We start from the raw sequence: 26,483 nt of genomic DNA on the forward strand, positions 1-26,483 counted from the left end.
AACATTATTTTATATTGTAAAAACATTTTGCAATATTACTGTTTTTTTCTATATTTTTAATCAAATAAATGCAGCCTTGATGAGCATAAGAGACTTCTTTAAAGACTATTACAAGTCTTACTGACCCCAAACTTTTGAACGGTAGTGTATGTCCTGAAATCTGCATAAATTGTTAAAAAAAATATAATGAATAATATTAAGTATAATTATATAATACACTATAAAATATATTATTTTTCAATGGTAAACACGATCGTTACTTAATCGGTGAATTTTGATTCACTGTGATTGGTCCATCAGGACTTCTGCTGAGAAAAGTAACACGCATCATAAAGCCCGTCCACTTCAGAGACGCGCTAAACAATCATTTACACGTGCAATACGGTAAATCTTAAAGTAAAAGGAACGGTATTGAATTTAAATAAAACACTGAATAATTACAATATAAGAAGTGTTTTTTAAACTCGCCTTATCTGCCCATTCTACCGTAATTTATATAATATTCCTAAGATTTCTCCTCCCGTGCGGCAGGTGGCAGTAAAGCCCTATGAACCCTAAATACTGAAACTCAGTTGGTTACGAGGGAAAACAGCGGATGTGTTTATCCTAAATCTGACAACTAACGCAGTAAGTTTGCCGTTTTAACAGACTGTTTTAGTTATTAGCACTTGTCCATAACACAGGAAAGGCTACGATTTATATCTCCAGGTAATTAGTTTGTTGTATTTGTGTGTGATTTATATATGCAGTGATGTTTTAGTGCATGCAAGTGACGCGTCAGCGCCGAAACGCTCCTGTTAAAATCAAAACCTGCTGTTAGTTTTGCCCCGTTTAACTTCTACTGCGTTGTCTGTACGATATTTATGTGAGCCTTGGTTGTCGTTTTCCCTCAGCTTCGCATCATGTCCGCAGATCTGGATCTTTCTCCTCCGGAGGTTCCCGAGCCCACTTTCTTCGAGAGTCTCCTGCGTTATGGATTGTTTCTAGGAGCCATTTTTCAACTTATTTGTATTTTAGCAATAATCATACCCACATCCAAGAGCCACGAACAGGTGAGGACAACTTACAGTGTCTGTAGTATCTACCTTCGGTCAAAGTTTTCTGTAAAATGACCCAAATATAGAATCTGACCTTTGTGAAACAATTACACCACTTACTATTATTATATTTGCATGTCTTAAAATGCTTTTATTTTTTCTCGAGGGCATGCATTGTAACATTTTTGACATTTTTTAACAAATGTTTTTGAACAGTATTTTTAATGTTTATTAAAGAAGTCTCTCCACCAAGCCTGCATTTATTTGATCCAAAACACAGCAAAAGCAGTACAAATATTTTACAATATTACTGCTTTTGCTATAATTTGGATCAAATAAATGCAGGCTTGGTGAGACTTTTTTAAAAAACAATAAACATCTTACTGTTCAAAACCTTTGACTGTTAGTGCAATATGTGACCCTGGATCACAAAACCAGTCATAATCAGATTTATACATAATCTGAAAGCTGAATAAATAAGCTTTCCATCGATGTATGGTTTGTTCCGATAGGACAATATTTGGTCGAGATAAAACTATTTGAAAATCTGGAATCTGAGGGTGCAAAAAAATCAAAATATTGAGAAAATCACCTTTAAAATTGTCCAAATAAAGTTCTTAGCAATGTATATTACTAATCAAAAATTAAGTTTTCATATATTTACAGTAGGAATTTTACAAAATATCTTCATGGAACATGATCTTTACTTAATTTCCTAATGATTTTTGCCATAAAAGAAAAAACTAAGATTTTGACCCATACAGTGTATTTTTGGCTATTGGTACAAATATACCCCAGCGACTTAAGACTGGTTTTGTGCTCCAGGGTCACATATGTTAAAAAAGTTTCTACACAATCCTTTTTAAGACGCTATAGTGAAAACCATTGGTTTTATGCACTATTTTAAGATTTTGGGCTATATGGTTGGTATAACATGTCGTCTTTCAGAATAGTGGAAAGAAAACATCCAAAATACACATTTAAGTGCTTCTTTTGTCACACTTTATGTGTTTATGGTTGTAGATTTTAATTACAATACATATCTTTAAAAGCCGTTTTCTCCAAATGTGACCCTGGACGATATGATGATATTTGTCTGAGATACAACTATTTGAAAATCTGTAATCTGAGGGTGCAAAAAAGTCAAATTTGAGAAAATCACCTTTAAAGTTGTTCAAATGAAGTTCTTAGCAATGCATATTACTATTTAAAAATTAGGTTTGTACATATTTACGGTAGGAAATTTACTAAATATCTTCATGGAACATGATCTGTACTTAAAAACGTAATAATTTTTTGGCATAAAAGAAAAATTGATCATTTTGACCCATACAATGTATTGTTGGCTATTGTTACAAATATACCCGTGCTGCTTATGACTGGTTTTGTGGTCACAAATGAGTTTACAGTTTTATTCTTGTTTATATTATGAAGGTGTTAACAGACAAACAAACTCCTTTTTTCCCCTGGCTGTTCACAGTATTTTCTGATTTATATCTCCTCTGTAAAAATCTTTAATATGTTAAATATGTTTGAACCTTTACCCAGTCTTCATATTTCCATTTTGGAAATGTATGCAGATTAAAGCATATTTAATTAGATAATGGCTCACTTGCATAATTACATTTTTAGAAGAATTGTAATAGCACACAGTACTCTAATGAATCACCTGGGGAAGTATGGTAAAATCTATCGGTTAAATGTTTAATCTGTTCATCTGTGCTGTCCTGAAAATTCAAATGAATTCATTTTGTGAGTTTTCTAACTCTAGGTGGAGACGCCGGAGCCGGTTGACGCTCGCAGCTCTGAGCAGAACCGAAAGCCGAAGGGACCCGTTCAACAAATCCGACAGAAACTGAAAAAGGAGAGCAAGAAGAAGAGATAGAGAATATGTGTGTGTGAGAGTGTGAACAGTGAAGGTGCAGCCGTGAATGTGTGTGTCTGACAAACTTTCTAATAATGGATTCACTTACAGCATTAAAGGATGTGGTTTGAACAAGACATTGTTCAGCCTTTAGATCATCTGTTTTTTTTGTATTTTGCCATGTCTTTCAAAACAGTGATTTTATGTCACATTATGTACGTATCATTGTTTTTGTAGTAATATTTGGTGTGATTTTTTTATGCCAGTTTTAAGTACATTCATCTGAATAAACTGATGACTATTTATTCTTCTTGTCTCTTTCTTGATTATAATTTTTTTGTGCTAATACAGTCAAAACCCTATGCACACAAGATATTTACGGGAAAAATATTATTTTCTCAAACAATCGTATTCCCAAAGATATGTTCTTTTATTTTCTTAAGGTTGTTCTTAACTTTTTTTCTTCGTTCTAAATGGGCTGTTCTTAAATCTTAAAGTGGTACTTTTACAAGCAATGGGAATCTCTTATATAACAGATAATTGTCAAACAAGCTCAGTGAACACTAAAAAATGGTCATGACATGCTTGCTACTTAAGCGTTAATGGATAAATGTGAGATGTATAAATGTGAAGTTTGAATTTGATGTTCTCAAGCACTTGAAAACTAAAAACTTGGTGCAATTAGAAAAAATTAAAATGCAAATTGCTCATGTAATTTCTATAAACTATGAACCACTATTTTGCATTTTAAATATTACAGAATAATGTTATGTCAAAAAAACTATTTATTGGCTTTCATTTATGAAATGTTTTTTTTTTTTAATTTTAAGGACTCAAATATAAACAAGAACTATTTAAATGATTGACTCAGCTGTTAGACACCCAATATTTACATAAACTATTAGCTACTAACTAATCAACATCCATTTTAGCATTACTATTCAAAAACAAAAAGCCACTTTAAAACATTTTATTTGAAATGCACATTGATAAATATGTCTTACAAAGTCAATTTTTGAAATAAAAACCATTTGAGAAAATAGGCATTATATATTTATATATATATAAACAACACTAAAGCACACTGATATTGTCTTAACATGATCTTATTAGTCATCTTTTTGTGTACAAATCATAGATATGAAAAACTAGCCATTTAAATAGATATCAAAGACGTCTTCATCTGTGATGACGCTGTATGTCGAGGGAGGATGACGATTTATTTTCCACGATTGACATCAGAGGTTATTTTTATGAACAAGGTCCTTTTTTATAACAGCATTCACTGTAAAATAAAAAACAAAATCATTAGTGGTGTTTAGGATTTCTACCAGTCTTAAAGTCTTATTTCACTCTTCCACAATTAAAAAAATCATTAATTTTTAAAAAATTAAACATTTTTTTTCATTATTCATTTTATTCATTAATTAGAGCAGAAAGTCTTAAATTCAGAAAGTCATTCCATTAAATGCCGCAAAAATATCTTTAGATGTTAGTATTGAAAAACAAAAATATTGACATAGGATATATTTGCATGAGATGCAAAATAAAGATGAATTATTGTTTTCCGAGAAACTAAACGAGTTTATGCTTACACAAGAACAAACGTCTGTCAATGAGATATAAAAACTTTGTTTTGATTAATTGTCTTGCGTCATTTTGTGCATCTCAACTTAAGAATCTTTAGACATTTTTACTGGAAAAAACACAAAAAAACAAAGAACATCACTTTTTTGCAGTATGATCAGAACTTTTACAAATTTTTGCTAATGCAACTCTAAATGTATAGTGTTGCCTTCAACTTATTTCTTTACTTAGTCTTAAATATACCTTCATAACACATGTAGAAACTGTGTTTGCTAAAGTGTGCATTACTATTACTATTACTCATCATTAAAGACTAAGTATTAAACTTCTGTTCCAGACATGAATGAGTTTATATGCTGTTACTTTACTAAGTGATCAGATGCACCATGAAACGTACTAACAAGACTTTAAGGCATTTTATGGCGCATCATCATCACACAGCCGAGCTGAAATGCACGGACAGTCACTGCAGTCTGCGCCACAACAGAAGCAGCAGTACACTAACCATCCACTAGCTGGCAGCAGAGAGTGTGACCCGCTCACCGCGACCCTCTCATGCTTTATTTGGTCGCGCTTCCTGTTGTTCTGCTGAGACAAGTTAGTGGGCTAAAAATGGAAAGTTTTCCGTCTAAAATTAGATTAGGGGACACGAGGGGTAGCGTTTACAGGTATAATCAGCCTGAAATAGAAGCTGAAGCGGGGGTGTGGTTCTTTGTAATGCCCACGCAGCCACCGCAAATAAAAAGTACATTTACATCTGTGGTGTAATATTACATTAAAGTTTGGCTCACGATATTAACAATACCAAACGCATGAATGAAGATCACGTTTAGTTTAGTTAGTGACTGCATGCTTTCCAGAGAGATCGATAGTGTGTCCTGTTTGTCCCCGTGTGTGTTTTAGGTCTGTTAGAGCTCAATATTTAACAGGCTCTGGCAGAACTGAAGCACTGACCCATATACAGCCGCCTGATAAAAGCGGCATACATTAAACACAAACACACACACACACACTATACATCTCAAATCATCTGAAACAACAAGTGATAATTATGTTAGAATTTAGTTTGATAGTTTTATATTAACTGATAAAACTAATCTAATAACTAAAATTAAATATGGTTATTAAAATTATAGTCTAAAAATATACTTTTCTACCATATACACTCATAGAAATTTATAAACAAAATCATATAAACTAAGATCTTGCTAAAAAAAAAAAATTAAAAAACATATTTAAAATAAAAGCTAAAAAAAATCGGCAAGTAGGTTTAAAAAAAAACAAACTAAAAACTAAAAACTGTTCGAAACTCAGCTGCTGAGAGGTTGTTTTTTTTGTTTTTTTTGCAGTTGCTATTGTGTTCTTGTTCTTGTCATGAGTGGTGTTGTTACATTGTTGCTAAGGTGTTCTAAGTGTTTCTGCATGTTGCTATGTACACCTTTGATTTGAAGGAAAATAGTACCTAAAAATCAGTGTATTTACAGATTTTAATGAATTTAAGAACTACAATCCCATGCACTGTGAATGATGTAAACAAACTAAAAACAATACATATGAATTTATTATAAATATTATACATATGAAATTTTATACACTACCAGTCAAAAGATTTTTTTTTTTTCCAAAGATCTATTTTTTGGCATTTTTTGCCTTTATTGCGACAGGACAGATCAGAATTGACAGGAAAGTGAAGTGGGAGAGAGGGATTTGGAAAGGTCCTCGAGTCGGGATTCAAACACAGGATGTCGGCGCCGACATGAACAGTAAGATTTTTCTTCTGCTGCTTTTCTCTTTTGCTCACCAAGCCTGCATTTACTTGATCCGAAGTATGGCAAAAGCAGTAAAATTTTGGAATATTTTTTCTATTTAAAATTACTGCTTTCTATTTGAATATGTTTTAAAATGTAATTTATTCCTGTGATCATATCTAAACTTTCAGCATCATTACTCCGGTCTTCAGAGTCACACGATGCTTCAGAAATCATTCTAATATGCTGATTTGCAGAAAGAAATTATACAAGTTAACACTTTTATTTAGCAAGGATGCTTTCAACTGATCAAAAGCAATGATAAAGACATTAATAATGTTACAAAAGATTTCTATTTCAGATAAATGCTCTTCTGAACGTTCTACTCATCGAAGAAACCTGAAAAATTCTACTCAGTTCTTTTAAGCATAATACATGGTTTTTGAGCAGCAAATCAGAATATTAGAATGATCATGTGACTGGATCATGTGAATGCTAAAAATTCAGCTTTAATCACGGAAATAAATAACATTTTAAAATATATTCAAATAGAAAACAGTTCTTTTAAATAGTAAAAATATTTCAAAATTGTACCGCTTTTGCCATACTTTGGATCAATTAAATGCAGGCTTGTTGAGCAGAAGAGACTTCCTTAAAAAACATTAAAAATCTTACTGTTCAAAACCTTACTGAACAATAAGTGTACAAACCATCATCCAGATAGGCCTGATCGAGGTTCTCCTGCTTGATGGTGACTCTCACAGGACTGACGTTTCTCTGGTGCTGCACGGGCAGGTATGTTTGCTGATGGCTGCGGGCCGGCGGGGATCTCCCTGTGGTTGGGGACGCCCTTGAGCCGTACGCCTTTTGATGGGCCGCAGCAGAGCACAGCTCTGAGACATCAAGGGTGGGAAACAGAGAGGCAGCCGTTTGGATGCTGTCGCCCGCTATGGTGTGCTGGTAGGTGCTTGGCACAAATGCAGACACAGGGGTCGCGTGACCTACTGCGTGAGCCGGGGAGCCGACGAGAACTCCTGGCACCGTGTGATCCAGCGGGTAGCGGATGGGTGCGTGTTGTGGGGCAGCAGGGTACATGCAGTGACCTCGCTGGTACGACGGGCCGGTCGGCATCATGCAACCATCTGGAAGATGGCAAGAGGGAGGAGAAACGCCCATGATGGGATGCATGGCACAGCCTAATTGTGCATACTGGTATTCTTCAACCGGCTCTGCTTTAATCTGTGGCACTGGAGAAGAAAATCCAAAACATTAGATCAGTCTTAAAACTAAAAACTGAGGTATCTGTTTATTTAGCAACTGAAGGTTTCACCTGAGAGGGGCGTGTAGGTGAAATTTTGAGGCTGGCTGCATTTCTTCTTCCCATTGACTACGTGAAACTTGACTTTGACCGGGTGGTATATGCTGGGGTCTCGATATGGAGGGATTTCCAAGAACAGCAGGTTCTGATAAGAACACAACTTGTGTTAAACTTTTGAACAGTTTTATTGAAGGCCATGTATCGCAAAAAGTACTTACAGACGTGCATTTGTCTCTGTAAACTTTCGCCTCAGACTCCCATATCTGTAAGTCAACTAAAATGATGAAAAAAAGCAATAAATAACATTAGACAATCTAATATATTGTTTATAAGCAACAGCATATTAGAATCTGCATTTTAGCTGACGCTGAAAATTCAGCTTTGCATCAAAGGAATAAATTAGATTTTAAAAGTTATTTTAAATAGTAATAATATTTCACTTTTTTAATCAAATAAATGCCGTCTTGGTGAGAGACTTCTTTCAAAAACATAAAAAAAATATCCTACTGACCCCAATCTTTTAAGTGGGTAGTGTACTTTTTTTAAACTTGGAACTAATTTACTTCCGTTCACAAACACACGCCCATGTGCATTCTCACTATTTAATGCTGGAAGCCACAACAAATATGTTCTACATGGGCAACAGAGAGAAAGTTTCATGCATAGTGGATGAAACTCCCACTCTCCTGCAGTGTTACTTCTGCTCTGCAACCCTCACGTTGAGTACAGGAAAGGAAAGAGACTCTGTGCTTGTAGATGCTATCTGTGCAGAGCATAACCACATCCTCTCGCACCACACTGCACACCTAAATGGAAAGTGCAGCTAAAACTTTGCTTGCGTCAGAAAGTGTAGGCAGTCTCTATAGGATGTCAGGGTGAGTCATGGCTGATCTATGCTATTGTCCTCAAGTTCTGTGACACTGAGATTTCGTTTAACCTCTTGCTGGACGCTGCCATTCAAAAATAACCTTGACGTTTTGGACTATTTCTGGTGCTTCCATACATAATTTTTTATTTTTATGCATCAACTTCCATATGTATTTGAATGTTTATGTACATATAAAGCACTTTGCATTTTGAAACTCATCTTGCTACCTTTGTGACTCTTAAATAATATGATGTTATTAAAGTTGCATGCATAATAATTATAAAATAATGAGCATATAGAGTCAAGCATGCAAGCAAGACACGACAACTCCCCAAAAGTATTTAATATCAAACACCAGTAAACACGGTGTTTGGTATATAATTAAAGCCTTAACGTTATGTATAGTGCGTAGGTGTTGGTTCTGAGGCTTCTGACGTCTTTAAACACTGACAGACAAACTGGCGGCTATGTAGATGTGTGTGTGTGTGTGTTTATGCAAGCTTTGCAAGGCTTATCTATTTTTTTCACTCTTGTGTTGTTGCAAAGGTTGGCCAAACCATATTGCAGTCTACCATGCAACCCAGAGCCTCTTGACTCTAGCCTGGACCACCATTTTTCAGCATATGCAAAGCATATCAATACGACTTCAAACAAATCATATGCTAATTTTCTGCACAGATGGCTGATAGTGCTTGGAGAAGTCAAATATTAAAAGAGTTACATGTCGATGGCTGGATCTGTTAACACGCTGCAGCACAAAATCAGAAGCCGCGGATCTACTTTCACCCTTTGTCAGCTTTTTGGAGAGTTATTCATCCATGCAAAATGAGATTAACATCTCTCTAACTGAATTTACACCTTAACCGATTCATTTTTTACTGAAACCATAAACGTAACGTTGACGGTTGTGTGTCTTTCAGCATAGTGAGTCACATTTGGATTTAGACACCTAAAGTCTAAACATTATTGCATAAAAATGACAAAATATAAAATCAAGTGTCTTTAATGTTAGTTTATCATCTGACACAAAGACATTCAGTCATTTTTAGGTGTGTCCAAATAGTTTTTAGAGCCACTGATGACCTCTCTGCTCTCTAGACGCCCACATTAGCCACTGAAATACACATTGGTTTACCATTGCACTTATAATAAAAACAAGTACGACCAAGCCTCTCACTGCAGAGTTTTACTCACCATGCGTTTTCTCAAAGAAGATGACTTTGGACTCTGATGTGAAGTTCTGGCCCCTAAGGATCATCTGCAGTCCACCCAGAACCGAACAGTGGTCCAAGTCCTGACGCTCTACCGCTGGATGCTCGTGAGCGGACCTTTGAGCTGTAACAGAACACAGAGCATTCATACATTTAATATTGAAAATGTGATATTTCAACATTCTGATATAATCAGCATCATAACTGTGCCTGATTGGCCAAATAACAAATGCACAGTTCCAAAACCTACAGATTTTTGTAGTAAATATTAAATGTGACCCTGGACCACAAAACGTAGGGTAACGTTTGTAGTAGTAGTTCCATGAAGATATTTTGTAAATTTCCTACTGTAAATATAGCAAAACTTAATTTTTGATTAGTAATATGCATTCCTAAGAACTTCATTTGGACATCTTTAAAAGCGATTTTTCTCAATATTTAGATTTTTTTGTACCCTCAGATTCCCAATGTTCAAATAGTTGTATCTTGGCCAAATATTGTCCTATCCTAACAAACCATACGTCAAAGGAAAAATTTTTAATTTCAAAATATTAATACCTCATGACTGGTTTCGTGGTCTAGGGTCACAAATAATATAAAATATGGTAAAATATTATAATTAAATCTAAATGTAAGATATAAATAAAAATATAAATGTAAAATCTAAAAAAATTAATTGTAATAATATTAAATAATATACTTATTATAATGGGGTAGATTATAAAATGTAAACTGATTTTATACATGCAAAAACATACATTAAAATGCATGGTTAAAATAGTGCGTTTGAAATTAAAAGTTTCAATGCATACAGCATTCAATAGTCTGCGAGGCCACTTGGAGAGAAATCCACTGCCCTCCGGGTTGAGGAACGTGGACACGGAAGACCAGTCTCACTCGTGTGTTTTTCCGCCCCACATCCGTCTCTCCTTTCTTAAGCTCAATGTCGGCATTTCTCAGTTTCAGGATACCAGCACAGTCGACTCTAAAAATGTGAAAGAATATTTAGCAGGCAAATCACTGGTTCTTTTATCACTTCCTCTTCCTGTTTTATCAATTACGGGCTTTTTTTATAGCCTAAGAATGGAAACTATCGACTACCTATGTAAATAAGATATAATTTGGCTCGTAGAATACTTCTCCAGGTTTATTATTGAAAGTCAGTTTTAGGCACATTAAAGACTACAAAACCGCTCCTGAATATTTTCACAATTATTGCCCAAAAACAATACTATCCAATAGAAGGGAGTGTTTATACACTATATGTGACCCTGGACCACAAAACCAGTCCTAAGTAGTAGATACCTGTGGCATTTGTAGCAAAAATACATTGTTTGGGTAAAAATGATCAATTTTTCTTTTATGCCAAAAATCATTAAGATCATGTTCCATGCAGATATTTTGTAAATTTCCGACCGCAAATATACATCAAAACTTAATTTTTGATTAGTAATATGCATTGCTAAGAACTTCATTTGGACAACCTTAAAGGCGATTTTCTCAATATTTTGATTTTTCTGCACCCTCAGATTCCAAATTTTGGAAAAATTTGACTCTTATGACTGGTTTTGTGGTCGAGGGTCACATATTGGGTAAGTTGTCACTAAGAAAAACTGCCATAATAAATGTATATAATGAAGCTATTTAATGGCTTCAGCTACATTTAAACAATTATATAGTATAAAACTTCATGATGCAAATTCATGACACAAAAAATGTAAAAGCTATTGTTTTTGTCAAAAGAAATGTTAAATAATAAATTAGTTTGGAGGATAAAGTTCACACAAATGATCCAAATTTACACTTAAAACCACTGCTGGATTTGTGCTACTGTATATCGGATAACTTCCCCGTTGTGACAACTTGCCCCAGTCGTCTATAGGTGATGTTATCATGCTCTTACACAGCTCTCATGTTCTCCTTGGGCTCCAATGGCACCTCTAGGATCTTGGTTCCATTCAGCGTTCGTTCCTGACTGTTGGTGGTGACGGTCTTGCCGGTGATGCGGTGGACCTGGTAGAAGGCGTGAGGTCTGAGGTTCCTGTCGTCAGCCGTGCCGATGAAGACCTGTAGAGCCAGCGGCTCCGTCCCGGTGTACCCTCGCAACTGAGACAGTTCGTAAACCACAGTTTATATCTGTACGTGCTTAACACTAGCATTTAAAAGTTTGATTGTGGTTGCATTTAGTGTTTTGGTTATTTTTAGTGGATGTGTGAAGTCATTTATCTTAATTCTCAACAGTAATGATGCGGATACTCCATTTGAGATATGCACACTAGCTGAGTGAAAGGTTTAGTCAGTGTAGATGATATGACATATTGTCTCAGCGATAGCCACGACAAAAACACGGATCCTCATTTCCCTAAATGTGGACACAGCACTTCATGATGTAACAGGGAAATAATGTCACCACAATCATTGCATTATCTCTCTCTCTCTATCTCCTCGTTGTTTCTCTTATCAACCTCTTCACTGACAGTCGTCTCAGTTTCGCCGACACACTTTCAATCGTTCTCACAAGCGTTCACGCACATTTTCACACACAGCGTTTCTCGAGAATTGTTATATTCGCTCACCACGCATCCTTACAAAACCAAACAAAACCAACCACCCTCCGCCCTCCACCCTCCCACGCCTTTGACTTTTCTTCTAAATACAAAGCACTGTCCTCGTTTTACCTGAACTAAAGGGTGGCCTCCGGCAGATGCTTTGACGGCCCCTCGGCTGCCCTCTGTCTCATAGTGGGCCCGGTGGTGTTGTCTGGGTTGAACCTCTATCCTCAGCTCATACTGCTCAGTGCTGCTGGGAAGAGGCCAGTCCAACGCAGGCAAGGCGGTCATCGGCATACTAAGAGATGAGATACTGTTTAGTCACAATAACCATCAGATCACTTGTTTAGTAACTTAATAATAAGCAGATTCTGGGAATAAAAATGCATAGGGGTCACAGATGTAGATATGCAAACATTTTAATGTGATGCATGATGATTCTAGTTCATATTGAACCTATACTTTTACGAGTGTAAATAAGTGTTAAATGAACAAACGTAAGGTTGTTGCTTTGTCACTGGACCGATTTATTGATCGATTATATCATACCTACAAACCCCTGCGAGAGCCTGACTGGACCAGTTGGCAGGCATGTAATAGCACGAATCCATAGTGTATTCTTTTTTCACTTCCGTCACAGTTGGGAACATGCCCGCCTGGCTTTCCGTGTACACAGAATACTCTAGATTAGGTCGGACGATCTTAGTAGGGATTGGTTTAGTCAAGCTGTTGCTGAGGCTGCTCATTGAATCCTCCAAGTTCGCCAGCGGATAGAACTCGGCGGGCTCGTCTCGGGCAAAACGGGGGCTTTGAGATCTCTGGGTCTCGTACTCTGCGTAAGTGCGTTTCCCCTGCGGAGAAGCCGAGCGGGAACGTGGAGAGGTGGGGCGGCGGTCCAACACGGTGTCTTCTGTGATGCTGGTGCGAGGGGACGTGTTGGGAGAACCCGAAGCTTGGATGGCCTGCAGCATGGGGCAAAGGACTGCTTCGGTCACCCCGACTAGGCTTCCTTCACCAACTCCAGGAGAGATGCAGGGGGAGTATGTTCCAGGTGAATAGCCATCCGAATGCCAGCTAGTAGAGGACGTGCTACTAGCCGGACTGAGGCACTGGTTCTCTCTGTAAGGGATGTCAAGCATGGGCCGACTGATGTTCACAGGGTTGGTGTGGACATGGTCATTATGGTAGAGGTCAGGGCAGGTGATTTCAATTCTCGGGCCATTGCCTTGGGGCGCTCCAGGGTGGCTGCCATACAAGGAGGAGTGTCCGAGAGACTGCCTAAGCTCAGATTGGCCGTAGGTGAGAAGGTCATCGTTGGGGAGACGATGGGAAAGCTGTGGCACAGGCTCCTCATCGTACAGATGAACAATTGGAGAGGTTTGATTCGCACCGTGGTTGGAGGGGATGCCAGTGTCATCAACTAAAACAAATTCAAAAAACACATTAATAACCGTTTCACTACATTTCACCTGTGTATATTTAGATTTATAATCAGCCGGATGTGTACAGAAAGTTTCCTGTAAATAACTAGGCTCCAACACTAGAGAACTAAACGGTTTGCTGCAGTGAAAGTTTCCACTACATCTTTGGTTTCACATAATGTGTGTAACCTACTTTTAAACCTAACTATGCATCTCCAACTCTGCAAAGCAAAACAGTACCATGGTAATACCATGATAACACTAATAAAATAGCAGGCTAATTGCAGTTGTTCTTTTAATAATCTTGGAGTAGCGTGTTAGTAATAATGCAGTACCACGGTATGATAAAGTGTATTTACTAGTTTTCCTTTTGTAAGGAAAACGATTAATGACGGTTATTTGTTTTGTATGCACTTAAAATATGATAAATCATAAAATGACATTTAAAAAAACAGTTGATATGGGAGGAAAGACTGTGAAAAGTTAAAAATGATGATGAGTAATAATTAATGATATCCACTAACCTTGGTCATCCTGGGGCAAGTCAGGTTGGTTATACAGAAAAAGTAATGGAAAGTCCAGTTCTTCTTGACCGTCGAGATTTTCGTATAAATTACTCATTGGACACGTTTTTAAGCAAACCTTCCCTCGCTGAAATTAATTTTAAAAGTCAAAAATAAAGGAAAAAGTTGCAGTTAATCGATCCCAGGACAGTTTTCTCCGAGATAATAACGGTTATCGATAGTTAGTTTAGTTTCTAGGGCAACGGAACGAACTGTCACTCAGCGCACTCCCGCTCTACTAATGATTCGAGTGCGTGTGAGAGCGCGAGAGATGCTGAGCAGCTTCCTGTTTGAAAAGAAACTCCCTCACAAACCTCTGCGTCTGAAACCAGAATACAACAAACATGTATGTGATTATTTCGTCAGAAAGTTACCGAAATTGTTCTCAGAACTGCTAATGAGTAAAATCGGTTAGTTTTAACACGTAGAGCAGGTGTCTATTTACTGTAATAAGTAGCACTAACAGTCTGACGACCTCAACCTCAGATATAAACAAAAACAAACAAACAAAAAAAAGCTCAACCTTATATTTACTTAATCTTCTTAATCGCATAGACATATTTTAATTGGTTTTAAATTAATCAGTAAAGCCCAAAACATATTTTAAGCATAATTTTATGCTTTCATTGTGCTGCTTGTTTATTATCGTTTTAATAACGTTTTAGGCCTTAATGGTTAAAGTCTGTTATGGGAAATAGCCTGTTGGAATAAATCTATTATTTCAGACTCTTAAAGGCACCGCGGATATTTTTAGAATGACAGGTGCAAATGATGCGAGTCTTTTTGTTTTTATAGTGATTCCTGCCGTTTACACCTGTCCATCCTCGTGTCACCTTATAAGGGTCGGTGTTCCTTAGCAACAACAATGGCGCCATCTGCTGGACTGACCTTTGAAAGCGTCGCTTTCATCAAAATGAGTACTTGACATGACATTTTAAGGAGTGACAGCAGTGACAGATCACACTGCATGAGAAAGTGCACAATTAAAAATCCATTTTCAAAGCACAGATTTAAAAAAAAAAAACCAGTCTGTTTGTATATTTATGTATGTACACTACCAGTCAAATGTTTTTGAACAGCAAAATGTTTCCTTTCTGTTCACCAAGCCTGTACTTCTGTGATCCAAAATACAGCAAAAGCAGTAATATTGTAAAATATTCTTACTATTTGAAATAGCTGTATTCTATTTAAATATATTTTAAAATGAAATTTATTCTTGTGATCGAAGCTGAATTTTCAGCATCATTACTGCAGTCTTTAGTGTTACGTGATCTTTTAGAAATCATTCTACTACACTGTAAAAAATAAAAAACACAATTTGTTGAATCAGCTTAAAATAATTTGTTACTCCGCTGCCTTAAAAATTTAAGTTCAGTCAACTAAAATAAGTTTAGTCGACTTGGAATGTTACGTTGTACTAAGTAACAACTTAGATATTTGTGTTTGCTAAACTTGACAGATGGGTAAGTAACCCAGGTGCCTTAAAATCTGAAGTTGATTGAACTCAAATATCTGAGTTGTCACTTAGTATAATTTAACATTTCAATTTGAATAAACTTTTTTTGAGTTGACTGAACTTAAAATGTTAAGGCAGCCAGGTTACAAATTATTTTAAGTTGACTCAACAAATTGTTTTTTACAGTGTACACTGTAAAAAATAAAAAACACAATTTGTTGAGTCATCTTAAAATAATTTGTTACCCTGCTGCCTTAAAATTTTAAGTTCAGTCTAAAATAAGTTTAGTCAACTTGAAATGTTAAGTTGTACTAAGTAACAACTTAGATATTTGTGTTTGCTAAACTTAACAGATGGGTAAGTAACCCAGCTGCCTTAAAGTTTTAAGTTGATTCAACTCAAATATCTAAGTTGTCACTTAGTATAATTTAACATTTCAATTTGAATAACTTTTTTTGAGTTGACTGAACTTAAAATTTGAAGGCAGCCAGGTTACAAATTATTTTAAGTTGACTCAACAAATTGTTTTTTACAGTGTATGCTGATTTGCTGTTCAAGAAACATTTATCATCATCATTATTATTATCAGTATTTAACCCTTTAACTGCCACTCCCATTTTTGAACACAGACATAAAAATGCACTATCCAGACTTAAATTTTTATAATTCATGAATGAAAACATTTTGTAATATGATTTTGATGTACATTTTCCATGGTGATGCAATATCTGATTTTAAAATGCCTTTCAAGGGATGAATTTTGAGATTTTAAGTTTTGAGCTGATATATAATTTCTTATGATATTTAAAGCATGATGGGGAAAAAGGCAATGAAGAAAGTCTTTTGTGACAAAGGTCAGAACTCATGTTATGATGTCGATTTTTAATCGGCACTCGACATATATTAATCTATTACTTTTCCTACATAATTTCTAACACAAAAATATGGTAAAATATCTATTTAGGAGTCTTAGACCTTTCCAACGATGTATAGTTTGTCATGATTAGGATTTATTTGTAATATAGTGAAGTAAAAAAGGGGCTAAAACAGTTAAGTACATTTTTTTCCAGGATTCGTTGATGAATAGAAAGATCCAAAGATGAGCAATTATCTCAGATAAAAAGCTTTTGTAACATTATACACTACACCATTCAATGGGGCAGAAATTATAGAAATTAATAGAAATTAATACTTTTATTTAGCAAGGATGCCTTAAAGTGATGATAAAGACATTTATAACGTTACAAAAGATTCTTCTGAACTTTCTACTCATCAAAGAAACCTGAAAATTTCTACTCAGCTCTTTTCAGCACAATAATAATAATAATAATAATAAATGTTTTTAAACAACAAAACGGAGTATTAGAATGATTTCTGAAGGATCATGTGACTGGAGTAATGATGCTAAAAATTCAGCTTTGAAATCACAGGAATAAATTACGTTTTAAAACATATTTAAATAGAAACCAGTTATTTTAAATAGTAAAACTGTTTCACAATTTTACTGTTTTTGCTAAGCTTTCGATCAAATAAATGCTGGCTTGGTGAGCAGAAGAGACATTAAACATAAAAATCTTACTGTTCGAGTACATGCTAAAGTATTGTAAATTGCTAGTAAATTTCACACACACACACACACACACACACACACAAAAACATTCAATTAAAAATTAAATTCTGAATTAAATCTATTTTATTGTAACCTCCAATAATCCTTGTTTAATTACATGTTAACAAATATAATAAATAATTTATAATTATTAATGTGCAATTCGACTACACATTTATATACAGAAAACAATGTAAATAAATAAAACTGTGTTTTTTTTTGCTTTAGTTCTATTCATTTATTTCATGTTTTATTTAATGTTAACCCCCAGCATTTAGGATCATAACAACATTACTTTTTTCAGATTCAGTGTATTATTTCCTTGCATCCCTGCCATGCCACCATCTTTCTCCGCTTTATTTCACAGCTGCATGCTTTGAGGGTCATTGTCAATGCTGTTACCATTATGCTTTTATGACAGGTTGTTAATCTAGTTGTTTTTGCTGTGTCATCCGCCATGTTAAGTGATTCAATAAGGTAATTTCACAGTGTTACTGTCAGGGGTGTTACAGGTTCCCAAGTGTAACACCACTGACAAAAGAGCATCCAGACAATGATAAAATAAATGTATTTCTTAAAACACACTGACCTTGTCTCAAGAAAAAAACAATTAATTAATATTATTGCACAGTAGATTTAATATGCGCTTGATGAGTTTATTTTTATCAATGCACGTCAAAGCAATTGTCAAATTATCCTCGCGTGTCTGAAAAACACAAACGAATCAACGTCAAAGGAGCCTGTCTATCATCACCGTCTTCGCAGTCCAGTGCTCACGTGAGTCCGGTAAGAGAAAGTCAAACGCGTTAGTTCGGTGGACACCGGTCGGAGCCCGCGCTGGCTCCTGTTGCCACAGCAACCACTGAGGAGAAATCCGTGCAGCTTCTGATGCTGTAGCATTACCGCAATGAGGGGGATGTAGCAGTTGTGGTCAGACAGATGGGACCTCAAGATTGACTGTGACTCACCACAAAGCGACGAGAAAAGGAAAATGTGGCGGTAATAGCGATTCTTGCATTGCACTGGAGGGACGAAGCTGGAAATGACGGCTTTCGAGCCGCAATCAAGACCTGAGGGTGAGTGTCATTGGCGATAACTGCGGATTATAAACGTTTACGGCTTGTGATATAAACCTTGAGTCTGGTCTTTAAATTATGAAGTCAAATCAAATGTTTATATGCGTTTAACGCATAATCAACGTTTCAGCGCAACGCATTCGATTGACATCTACGACGCCGCGGAGCGCGACTTTTTTCCAAAGGCAAACATGTGAGGAAAATTAGTTTGAATAATTAATTAGATTTATCCGAGCTGTCATTTAAATACTAAAACGGCTTATGAGTTAAAAAAGCGACGGCGCGGTGTAGAATCATCCATAACAAAACAATCGTATGGCGCGACAGATTTCGTTATTTATGCGATTAGCCGCTACTTGTGTTTGTTTAATGCAAAAACTAGAATCGTTTTATAATATCTGTGCATTTGTTGTTTGTCCGTTGCTCTAATAAAACCCACTCGCATCGATGAATATTGAATACCTGTTGGATCCTAAACCATAAAAATATAAAAATAGCAGCTACTAAATATTTTTGTAGCTAAATGATGCAAAATAGTGATCGCTGAGACTGTTCATTGATGCTGAATTGTATTAGTTCGATTAGTAATATGATGAAACAGTCTCTTACTTTAAGGTTTTTATAAACAGCTCATGTAATTAAACATAATTTCTATAGATCTTGTCATTTATGGTTAACCTGACGTTACTGGCTCCATGACAAATTCACATTGCACTTATTTCTCAATAATTATATCTTTAATATTTTAACTGATGGATGTGAAAATTACTCGAGCTCATTCTGAGAATGAGTCTGCACCCCAAAATGGTTAATAAATAAATTATATTATGCACAAATCAGTTGTCAAGAGCTGATTGAATGATTTGAAGAGTTATTGTATTGAGCACGATATCTAGCAGTATCAGACTTCTCACTAATGAACTGTGAATACAGTCATTGAGAGAACTATGGAGAGAGAGAGAGAGAGTGAGTCTTAGCATGTTATATAATGTCTTATGTGGAGGATGAATTGTAATTACCTCACTGAAAAAGCCTCTCAAACGCCATCATTAATAGAGTCTGCCACTTTAAAGAGACAGTGTTAGATGCAAGACACAAGCATGTTATTAAAACTATAATGCATGTTTAAAAGCATCAGAAGGATGCAATTCTGGCTTTCGTGAAAAGTATGCGAGAGTGTTCTAAAGATGGAAAGATTCTAAGAAGTGCTTTGCACCTCAGCCCCGATTACACTTATTTATGGCGACAGCGTTCAGCCTTGGCAATGTTCCCGATTGCGAAATGGCATGTCTTGGCCAAACCCAGCGGTCACTTGAGGATGGGTTGATCATTTAGGACTTTTAGTTACATTGCAAAATATCTCTACTGCAAATCTGGGCCCACAGATGTACCCCTTCTTCTAGGACTCAGAAAGGGTCACTGTAAACTAGGCCACGGGTTACCTGTGTGGGTTGGACTGTTTTATACCTGCGCTTCAGTGAATAGAACGGCTAACTCAAATGTGAAATCACCACTGAGCTGTCACACTAAATCAGGAACAACAACTACAAAAAACAAGCATTTTTTACTGCATAGCCAGAAGTGACATAAAATAAGGCTGTGCTTCAAAATGAATTTGGTTGTAAAAGAAACCTTATAAGCTGCACACTATATTTAATAACAACTCTTTATTATTGTTTTCAAAAGCTGAACTGGTCAGAAAATATATCTGTAATGCTTCTATTGCAGTTCATCTTTGTTACTTACCTTGTTTTGCTGGACAGTCTGATATCCTTCCATTCAGTTGTCAAGACAAAGGTACATTTAGTGCTGATGTCTGGACAGCTCCGCTGGGTGCGATGAGGTCCTGTCAGTTCTGGCAGAAATTAAATTACTGGTCAGAATGAATTGATAGGAGGTTTATTTACCTGTATTGTGCATTTGGCCTCTTCGGTTTTGCACAGAAATCAATCGTAGATGCATTGCTGGCTGATAACACACCTCATTCCTGTCAAAATGACAGATGCCAAGATGCCAAAATTAGGTTCACCCTGTCTTAATACTCATCCTTGGTCTTATTTTGTAGTTAAATTATACATTCATAATCATAATATGAACTAACTTTTTGTCTGACATGACCGGGCCACATAACTATTTCCATTACCGTTGTAATGTAGCCTTTCTACAATCTTGCCAATAGTTCACAGTAATTTAAAGCTATTTACTGAAACAACAGGAAATAACAATAAATTTGAAGCACTGTTACCAGTGATATATGAGGGAGTCACTCTTGAGGATGAACTTGACCTTTAGCTTTCATGTCTCATTCAAAAAGCCTGCTCAAATATGTGCTGGTGGCCTTTCAAGAGGGTTCCTGATGGATAAAATGGATAAAAGTCCATTTTTAACTAACTGAATATGAGTTAGACTTGGAAACACATCACATTACAGAAATACAAAAGGTTGTAAATGCTATTTGGTAGGAGTCGATCAATGATCAGTGCCGATATTAAGCATTTTTATGGTTATCGGCCATCTTCGAAACCCGTTTACTGATAAAATAATTTAAAAGCAGTTTAAAAACTTTTTTTTTTTTGTCAGAAATACAAAAGGATGTACACGCTATTTGGTAGGGGTCGACCGATTATCGGCACAGATATTAAGCATTTTTATGGTTATCGGCCATTTTCAAAACCAAATAATTTAAAAGCCATTTTCAAAACCGATTTTCTGATTAAATAGTTTAAAAGCATTTAAAGAAAGTTTTTGTCAGAAAGAAAAAAGGTTGTAAATACTATTTGGTAGGAGTCGACCAATTATCAGTGCCCATATTAGGCATTTTTATGGTTATCGGCCATCTTTAAAACCAGTTTACTGATAAATTAATTTAAAAGCATTTAAAGAGTTTTTTTGTCAGAAATACAAAAGGTTGTAAATGCTATTTGGTAGGGGTCGACCAATTATCAGTGCCGATATTAAGCATTTTTATGGTTATCGACCATTTTCAAAACCAAAATATTAGCCATTTTCAAACCAAATAATTAAAAAGCATTTAAAGAAAGTTTTTTTGTCAGAAATACAAAAGGTTGTAAATGCTGTTTGGTAGGGGTCGACTGATTATCGGCACAGATATTAAGCATTTTTATGGTTATCGTATCAGTCATTTTCAAAACCGATTTTCTGATTAAATAGTTTAAAAGCATTTAAAGAGTTTTTGTCAGAAATAAAAAAGGTTGTAAATACTATCTGGTAGGGGTCGACTGATTATCGGCACCGATATTAAGCATTTTTATGGTTATCGGTATCGGTCATTTTAAAAAACGATTTTCTGATTACATTTTTTAAAAGCAAAACTTTAAAAGAACGTTTTTGTCAGAAACCTTGTTTTACATTTTGACATTATGCATTTTTACACCAGACAGAAAATATCGGTTATTGGTCTGCTTGATCTGTAATATTCAGTATCGGCATCAGCCCTGAAAAATATGTATTGGTCGACCCCTAATATTTGGATTCTAATTCTGCTACTAGTAGAGAATATTGTTGCTTTTGGGTTGAAGATTTTATGATTTTCCTCATTCTGTCAGTTTTAAATGCTCCTTTGCAAGGAGACCTGCACCTTCCTGCAGAATTTAGTTTCAGTCCTGTTACCCTCCTGTAATTCTCAAGCATCAATTACATACTAATGTGCATTTGTGACACTACTGCAAAAAAGCTTCCTGCCTAGGAACTGAAAAAGAGAGAAAGAAACATGACGCATCCATTTTATTCTGACCAAAATCACTTGAACGCACACCACGTCATAACTTGTATATAGGAACATCCCAGAGGAACTATGGTGGGCATGAGGGTGGTCCGTTTTCTAAAGGTCATTGCACTTTGGCATGTTAAACATCCACTGTCAATGCAAATTTTAATCTGAAAACATAAAACAAATGGGTGTACTCTTGTTCATTTTTAAGCCATACGTAGTTATTTCTTGTTTTTAAAACAGGCTTTATTGGCATATATAACTGAGCTACTCAGTCAGTGGTTTGTAAGCGTCGGTTGTCAACCTTTAGTTATGCATCTAGGGTCTAAACTCAGAGCTTCATTATCATTAGTCTTTTTTTCTCACATTTAAACTTAACATGAAGTTGTTATTGCTGCTAAATTAGCTAAAAATCAAGGTTTATACATTCAAACTAACATTGAAAATAAGAAGCATTTCAGAAGGTCTGCATGCTCTTCAAAAGGCTGACGTAAACATTGGAGCAGGCAGGTGAACTGGTATTATTTATGTAACCCACAGCACCAGGACACAGATGGTGTTTTCCTGTGAACGCCCCTTGCATCTTTATTTCCGCTTCTCACACAAACACATAGCCTACACACAGACGCAATCGTCTCCTGCGGTTACTGGCACTACAGGTCACCAAAGCAAGATGACAAACACCAACTGACACTTCTCATCATTATCGCTATTCAAATTCAATTATTTTAGAAACAAGACACTTTAGATATCCTGAACGCACAATGGTTTAAGTAAATAGAAATTGATTTTTCATTACAGACCTCAGGATTGAGAGTTCATGAGTGAGTATCACAAAACATGTGCATTTTACCTCAAAATAAGAAAATTACATTTATTTTTAGACAATTATTTTAGGACCACTAAGATTTTTTGCAATGACATTTTCATGACAACTAAGCACATTTTTGTCCATAATATGTAATAATAATAAAGTGGGGTTTTTTTTTTTGAGGCAAAGTGTCATTCTGACATTTTTTTTTTTATAAGACATGGTCTGTAAATAGCAGTATTAACTAATTTAGGCAGATGCATATGTTTGTCATTCCAGGCTACGCATACTCGATTTCTTGCCAATGCTTTTTTAAAGCCAACATGATGATAAATTCAGACCCAGCCTCTGAATTTCAACATCACACAAATTGCATTTAAAAATAGCACGTTCTTCATCTGAATAAAGGTCTTCATTTACAAGCCTCTGAGAACTGCAACCATGTCTGCAGCCAAGTATAACACAGTTAATATATTCCTCTGCAACTGCATTGATTACTCAGCTAAATGTAGATGCGCCTTTAGCATGTATTGACTCGCTGCCGTTTTAACGGCAAATAAATTCTATATGACGGTTGCGTTCTTTTAACCTTCGCTCCTCTCGCTTCATCTTGGATGTCAGTTTTGACCCACTAGCTTTTATTCAACAGACTCTGCTGCCATTTACATGACCTAGCTGAGGAACCCTTAGAGACAAGCTGCCATACAATGTCAAAGTCATAATTTCAGCGCATCGCTGCGTCCTCGACTGTTGGACATGAGTGTGTGTGCGAGTGTGTGACAGTCCTTATCACAGTCATCAAGGTTGGGGGGGGACGCTGTATCCTCTAGCACCGCACGCATGCTATTTATAGACCGGCTTCAAATTCGAACAACCTGCGCTTTGAGACATGGAAAGAGAGAGGAGGAAAAACAATGAAATGTTTCGTAGTGGGAAATTAAATTTGCATGTTTGCCGCTCTCGTTAACATCCACTTGCATCACTTGTTTGCCTCTCTGTCAGATCGGAGTGAGTCACGTCCGCAGGGAATCAGGAAATACAGGAGCTAATTACATATATAATCAACTTTATATGGCCTCCTGCTTGAACGCTTCACCACGCATCTGAGGATCTCCTTTAGCGCTATTTTAGCCAATCAATGAAACATACATCTTTGCTATTCAAAAGATAGCTAAAAGTATTTGACATTAAAACAGTCAGGCACTAACGTAAATATTGTGAGGAACAACTAAAACTGTTTTTGCGGGTGGTGTGCATGCTTTCCATCAAACACACCCACCCCTATGTTGACATCTATATCCCTGATAGGAAGGGCTTGATGAATGCAAAAGGTTTTTAGTGCTGCTGGCTCAATGACACTAGAAGGGTTTTACTCACAAAGGTAAGTGCAGATATCAAGCTATTCCCTTTCGCGTTCTTCAGATCTGCTGCAAAGTGTTAACATTTGCAAACAATTGCATTCTCATCTAGATAACTCCTCTCTCTCCTCTCTCATTTTGTTGCAGAATGAACAAAGAGCCTCAAGAACTGCAAGGACAATATGAGCATTCATAGTCGAAGGTCATAATCAAGTGTAGCCATTACTGGAAGAAGAAAATATCTGGCAGCGTACAGGATGATTCTGCTGACTTGATCTGAATCTGCGATTCTTCCAGAATCAGCTATGGATAACAAGGCGAAAACACGCTCTGGGTCTGGACTCATTCTGGACTAATTTCAAATGAACTGGCAGATGCTTGACAGCCCTGCTATGGAATATTTTTGGACTTTTTTGGTGTCAACTGACTTGATTTCTTTATTGTCTCTTCAGTTTTGTCTTGCACTAAACAAAGTAAGTTTTTGAGTCCAGACAGTGAATGAAGATCCTCATTTAGCATGCACTGAATTTCCGTGTTGTTGTATTTTAGCATAATCTGTTTGTCGTAAATGCATCAGGGTGTCATATCATGGACATATGTACAATGTTAAGCTTTCCGTAGACTTCTAATCAGCATGTTCTGCAAGCTCTAGAAAAGATGAATTTAACCAATCCCTGTTGGTGAAAATCAAACAAAGCAGAAAAACAAGGGCTACAAGGACGGTGCTCAGGTGCTGCTCCTATAGCATACTAAAATTTGCTTAATTTGAGCATTTGCACCTGCTTCCTGGCTCTTCTCAGCTGTGTCCGCGCTCCATCTCTCAGGATGAGCCAGAAGTCAGACTCGGAGACTGAGGGCTCCCAGGCGCCGGTGATTTATACTGTGGAGGAGCTGGAGTGCAAGATCTGCTACAATCGCTTTGACACCCGAGCCCGCAAGCCCAAGGTGTTGAGCTGCTTGCACCGCGTCTGTGCCAAATGCCTCAAGAAGATGGTGGAGCTGGACTCGTCTCCGAGCATCATCAGCTGCCCCTTCTGTCGGCACGAAACTCACGTCCCCGACGAGGAGATCTGGTTGCTTCAAGATGACAGCAACATTCTGGCTATCCTGACTTATCAGGATCGGGCACGGAAGACCGGCACCACACCCAGCGGCGAGGTCCTTTTAACGCCCAACAGCCTGAGTGGAGGCGAGCAAGCCCACAGCTCCTCCGATTGCCTCGTCATCACAATCATGGAAGTCCCTGGAGAGTCACAGTCCTCTGACTCTATGAGCATGTTGAATATGGTACGCTTGTACCGGCCAGCCAGCTTGGACTCCTTGCCTTGCCACCTCCCCGTGCAGAAGTGCCGGGCTTGGACGTCTCGTTCGGTTCCTCGCTTTCTGATGGGTTTCCTCTGCCTGGTCTATTTTAGCTCGCTGCCACTTGGAATCTACTTGCTGATGATTCAGCAGCTCACGATGGGGGTGATCTTGGTTAGCCTAGTGCCCTCCACCCTGGTCCTTTGCGTGTTCTACGGCTTCTGCCAATGTCTGTGCCATGAGATCATGGAGGCCATCGCCACATAACATCCCTTGCTGATCTTTGGACTAGCGAGACCTGTAAACAAACAAAAGCCAAATGACTGATGCATATCTGCTATTCCCAGACATCCCGTTTTTTTTCCGCCGCACCAGATTATACCAGCATCTACCAGTGAACTTCTTGTAACTCACCTCACGTTGTACGCAGGGCCAACTATACTTGACTTTGATGCAAGCTGGAGGTATTGATTTGGGACTGCATCAGATCGCTGTGGTTTTGTATTGTGTCTAGCTCACCTGATGGGTCTTCAACAACTGTGATATAAATAACACGCAACAGAGAATGAAGTCCTTCCACACTTTAATATGGAAAACCACAGGATGTGTTCGACAATACTCTAGATGAATTTCTTCGTTTTCTGTTATCTTATGAATATCTGTGGTATAATTTCAATCACTGTCTCAATGTTCTCGTTGAAGTTCCTAGTTGCCTTTGTAAGGCATGTCAATGGCCAAGCTGTAACGTATATGTAAAATAAGTGAATTTGTGTTTGTCATTGCTATGAGAATGAACAAATACTTTAAAGCAACCTGTTAGATATTCAATAAAAATACTTCCATATCTAACAGAAGTCTAGAGTAAACTTAAGTACACTTACCATGCTTGAACACTAGAGTGTTTTCATGACAAGTCATCAATTGGCGGCACTGAATATTTTGCTGACCATCGCTGCTCAAAATGGTCAATTATTG

General features: G+C 36.8%; 3 protein-coding genes across 4 annotated transcripts; 2 read left to right on the plus strand and 1 right to left on the minus strand.

Moving 5' to 3' along the window:
- The first annotated feature begins 528 nt into the window (after positions 1-528).
- manbal (mannosidase beta like) lies at positions 529-3,206 on the plus strand. Of its 2 annotated transcripts, none has more exons than XM_051112829.1 (3): positions 529-627; positions 894-1,052; positions 2,809-3,206. In XM_051112829.1, the coding sequence occupies exons 2-3, from the start codon at positions 903-905 to the stop codon at positions 2,920-2,922; spliced, it is 264 nt and encodes an 87-aa protein (XP_050968786.1). In that variant the 5' UTR covers positions 529-627; positions 894-902; the 3' UTR covers positions 2,923-3,206. The 2 variants fall into 2 exon arrangements, with proteins under 2 accessions (XP_050968786.1, XP_050968785.1); XM_051112828.1 differs by having other exon boundaries at positions 555-708.
- A 651-nt stretch (positions 3,207-3,857) lies between these two features.
- On the minus strand, positions 3,858-14,413 carry LOC127167018 (nuclear factor of activated T-cells, cytoplasmic 2). The gene is made up of 10 exons (XM_051112813.1): positions 14,128-14,413; positions 12,732-13,602; positions 12,312-12,480; positions 11,537-11,739; positions 10,446-10,618; positions 9,617-9,757; positions 7,773-7,828; positions 7,567-7,699; positions 6,947-7,483; positions 3,858-4,186 (listed from the first exon to the last, which is right to left on the minus strand). The coding sequence occupies exons 1-10, from the start codon at positions 14,222-14,224 to the stop codon at positions 4,140-4,142; spliced, it is 2,427 nt and encodes an 808-aa protein (XP_050968770.1). The 5' UTR covers positions 14,225-14,413; the 3' UTR covers positions 3,858-4,139.
- Positions 14,414-17,840: 3,427 nt separating this feature from the next.
- LOC127167022 (E3 ubiquitin-protein ligase RNF182) lies at positions 17,841-26,209 on the plus strand. Its single transcript, XM_051112820.1, has 2 exons — positions 17,841-18,307; positions 24,354-26,209. Exon 2 carries the CDS (start codon positions 25,032-25,034, stop codon positions 25,773-25,775), a length of 744 nt encoding a protein of 247 aa, XP_050968777.1. The 5' UTR covers positions 17,841-18,307; positions 24,354-25,031; the 3' UTR covers positions 25,776-26,209.
- The last annotated feature ends 274 nt before the right edge of the window (positions 26,210-26,483 follow it).

Source organism: Labeo rohita, chromosome 6 (genome assembly GCF_022985175.1).
Source record: "Labeo rohita strain BAU-BD-2019 chromosome 6, IGBB_LRoh.1.0, whole genome shotgun sequence".
Classification (NCBI taxonomy): Eukaryota; Metazoa; Chordata; class Actinopteri; order Cypriniformes; family Cyprinidae; genus Labeo; species Labeo rohita.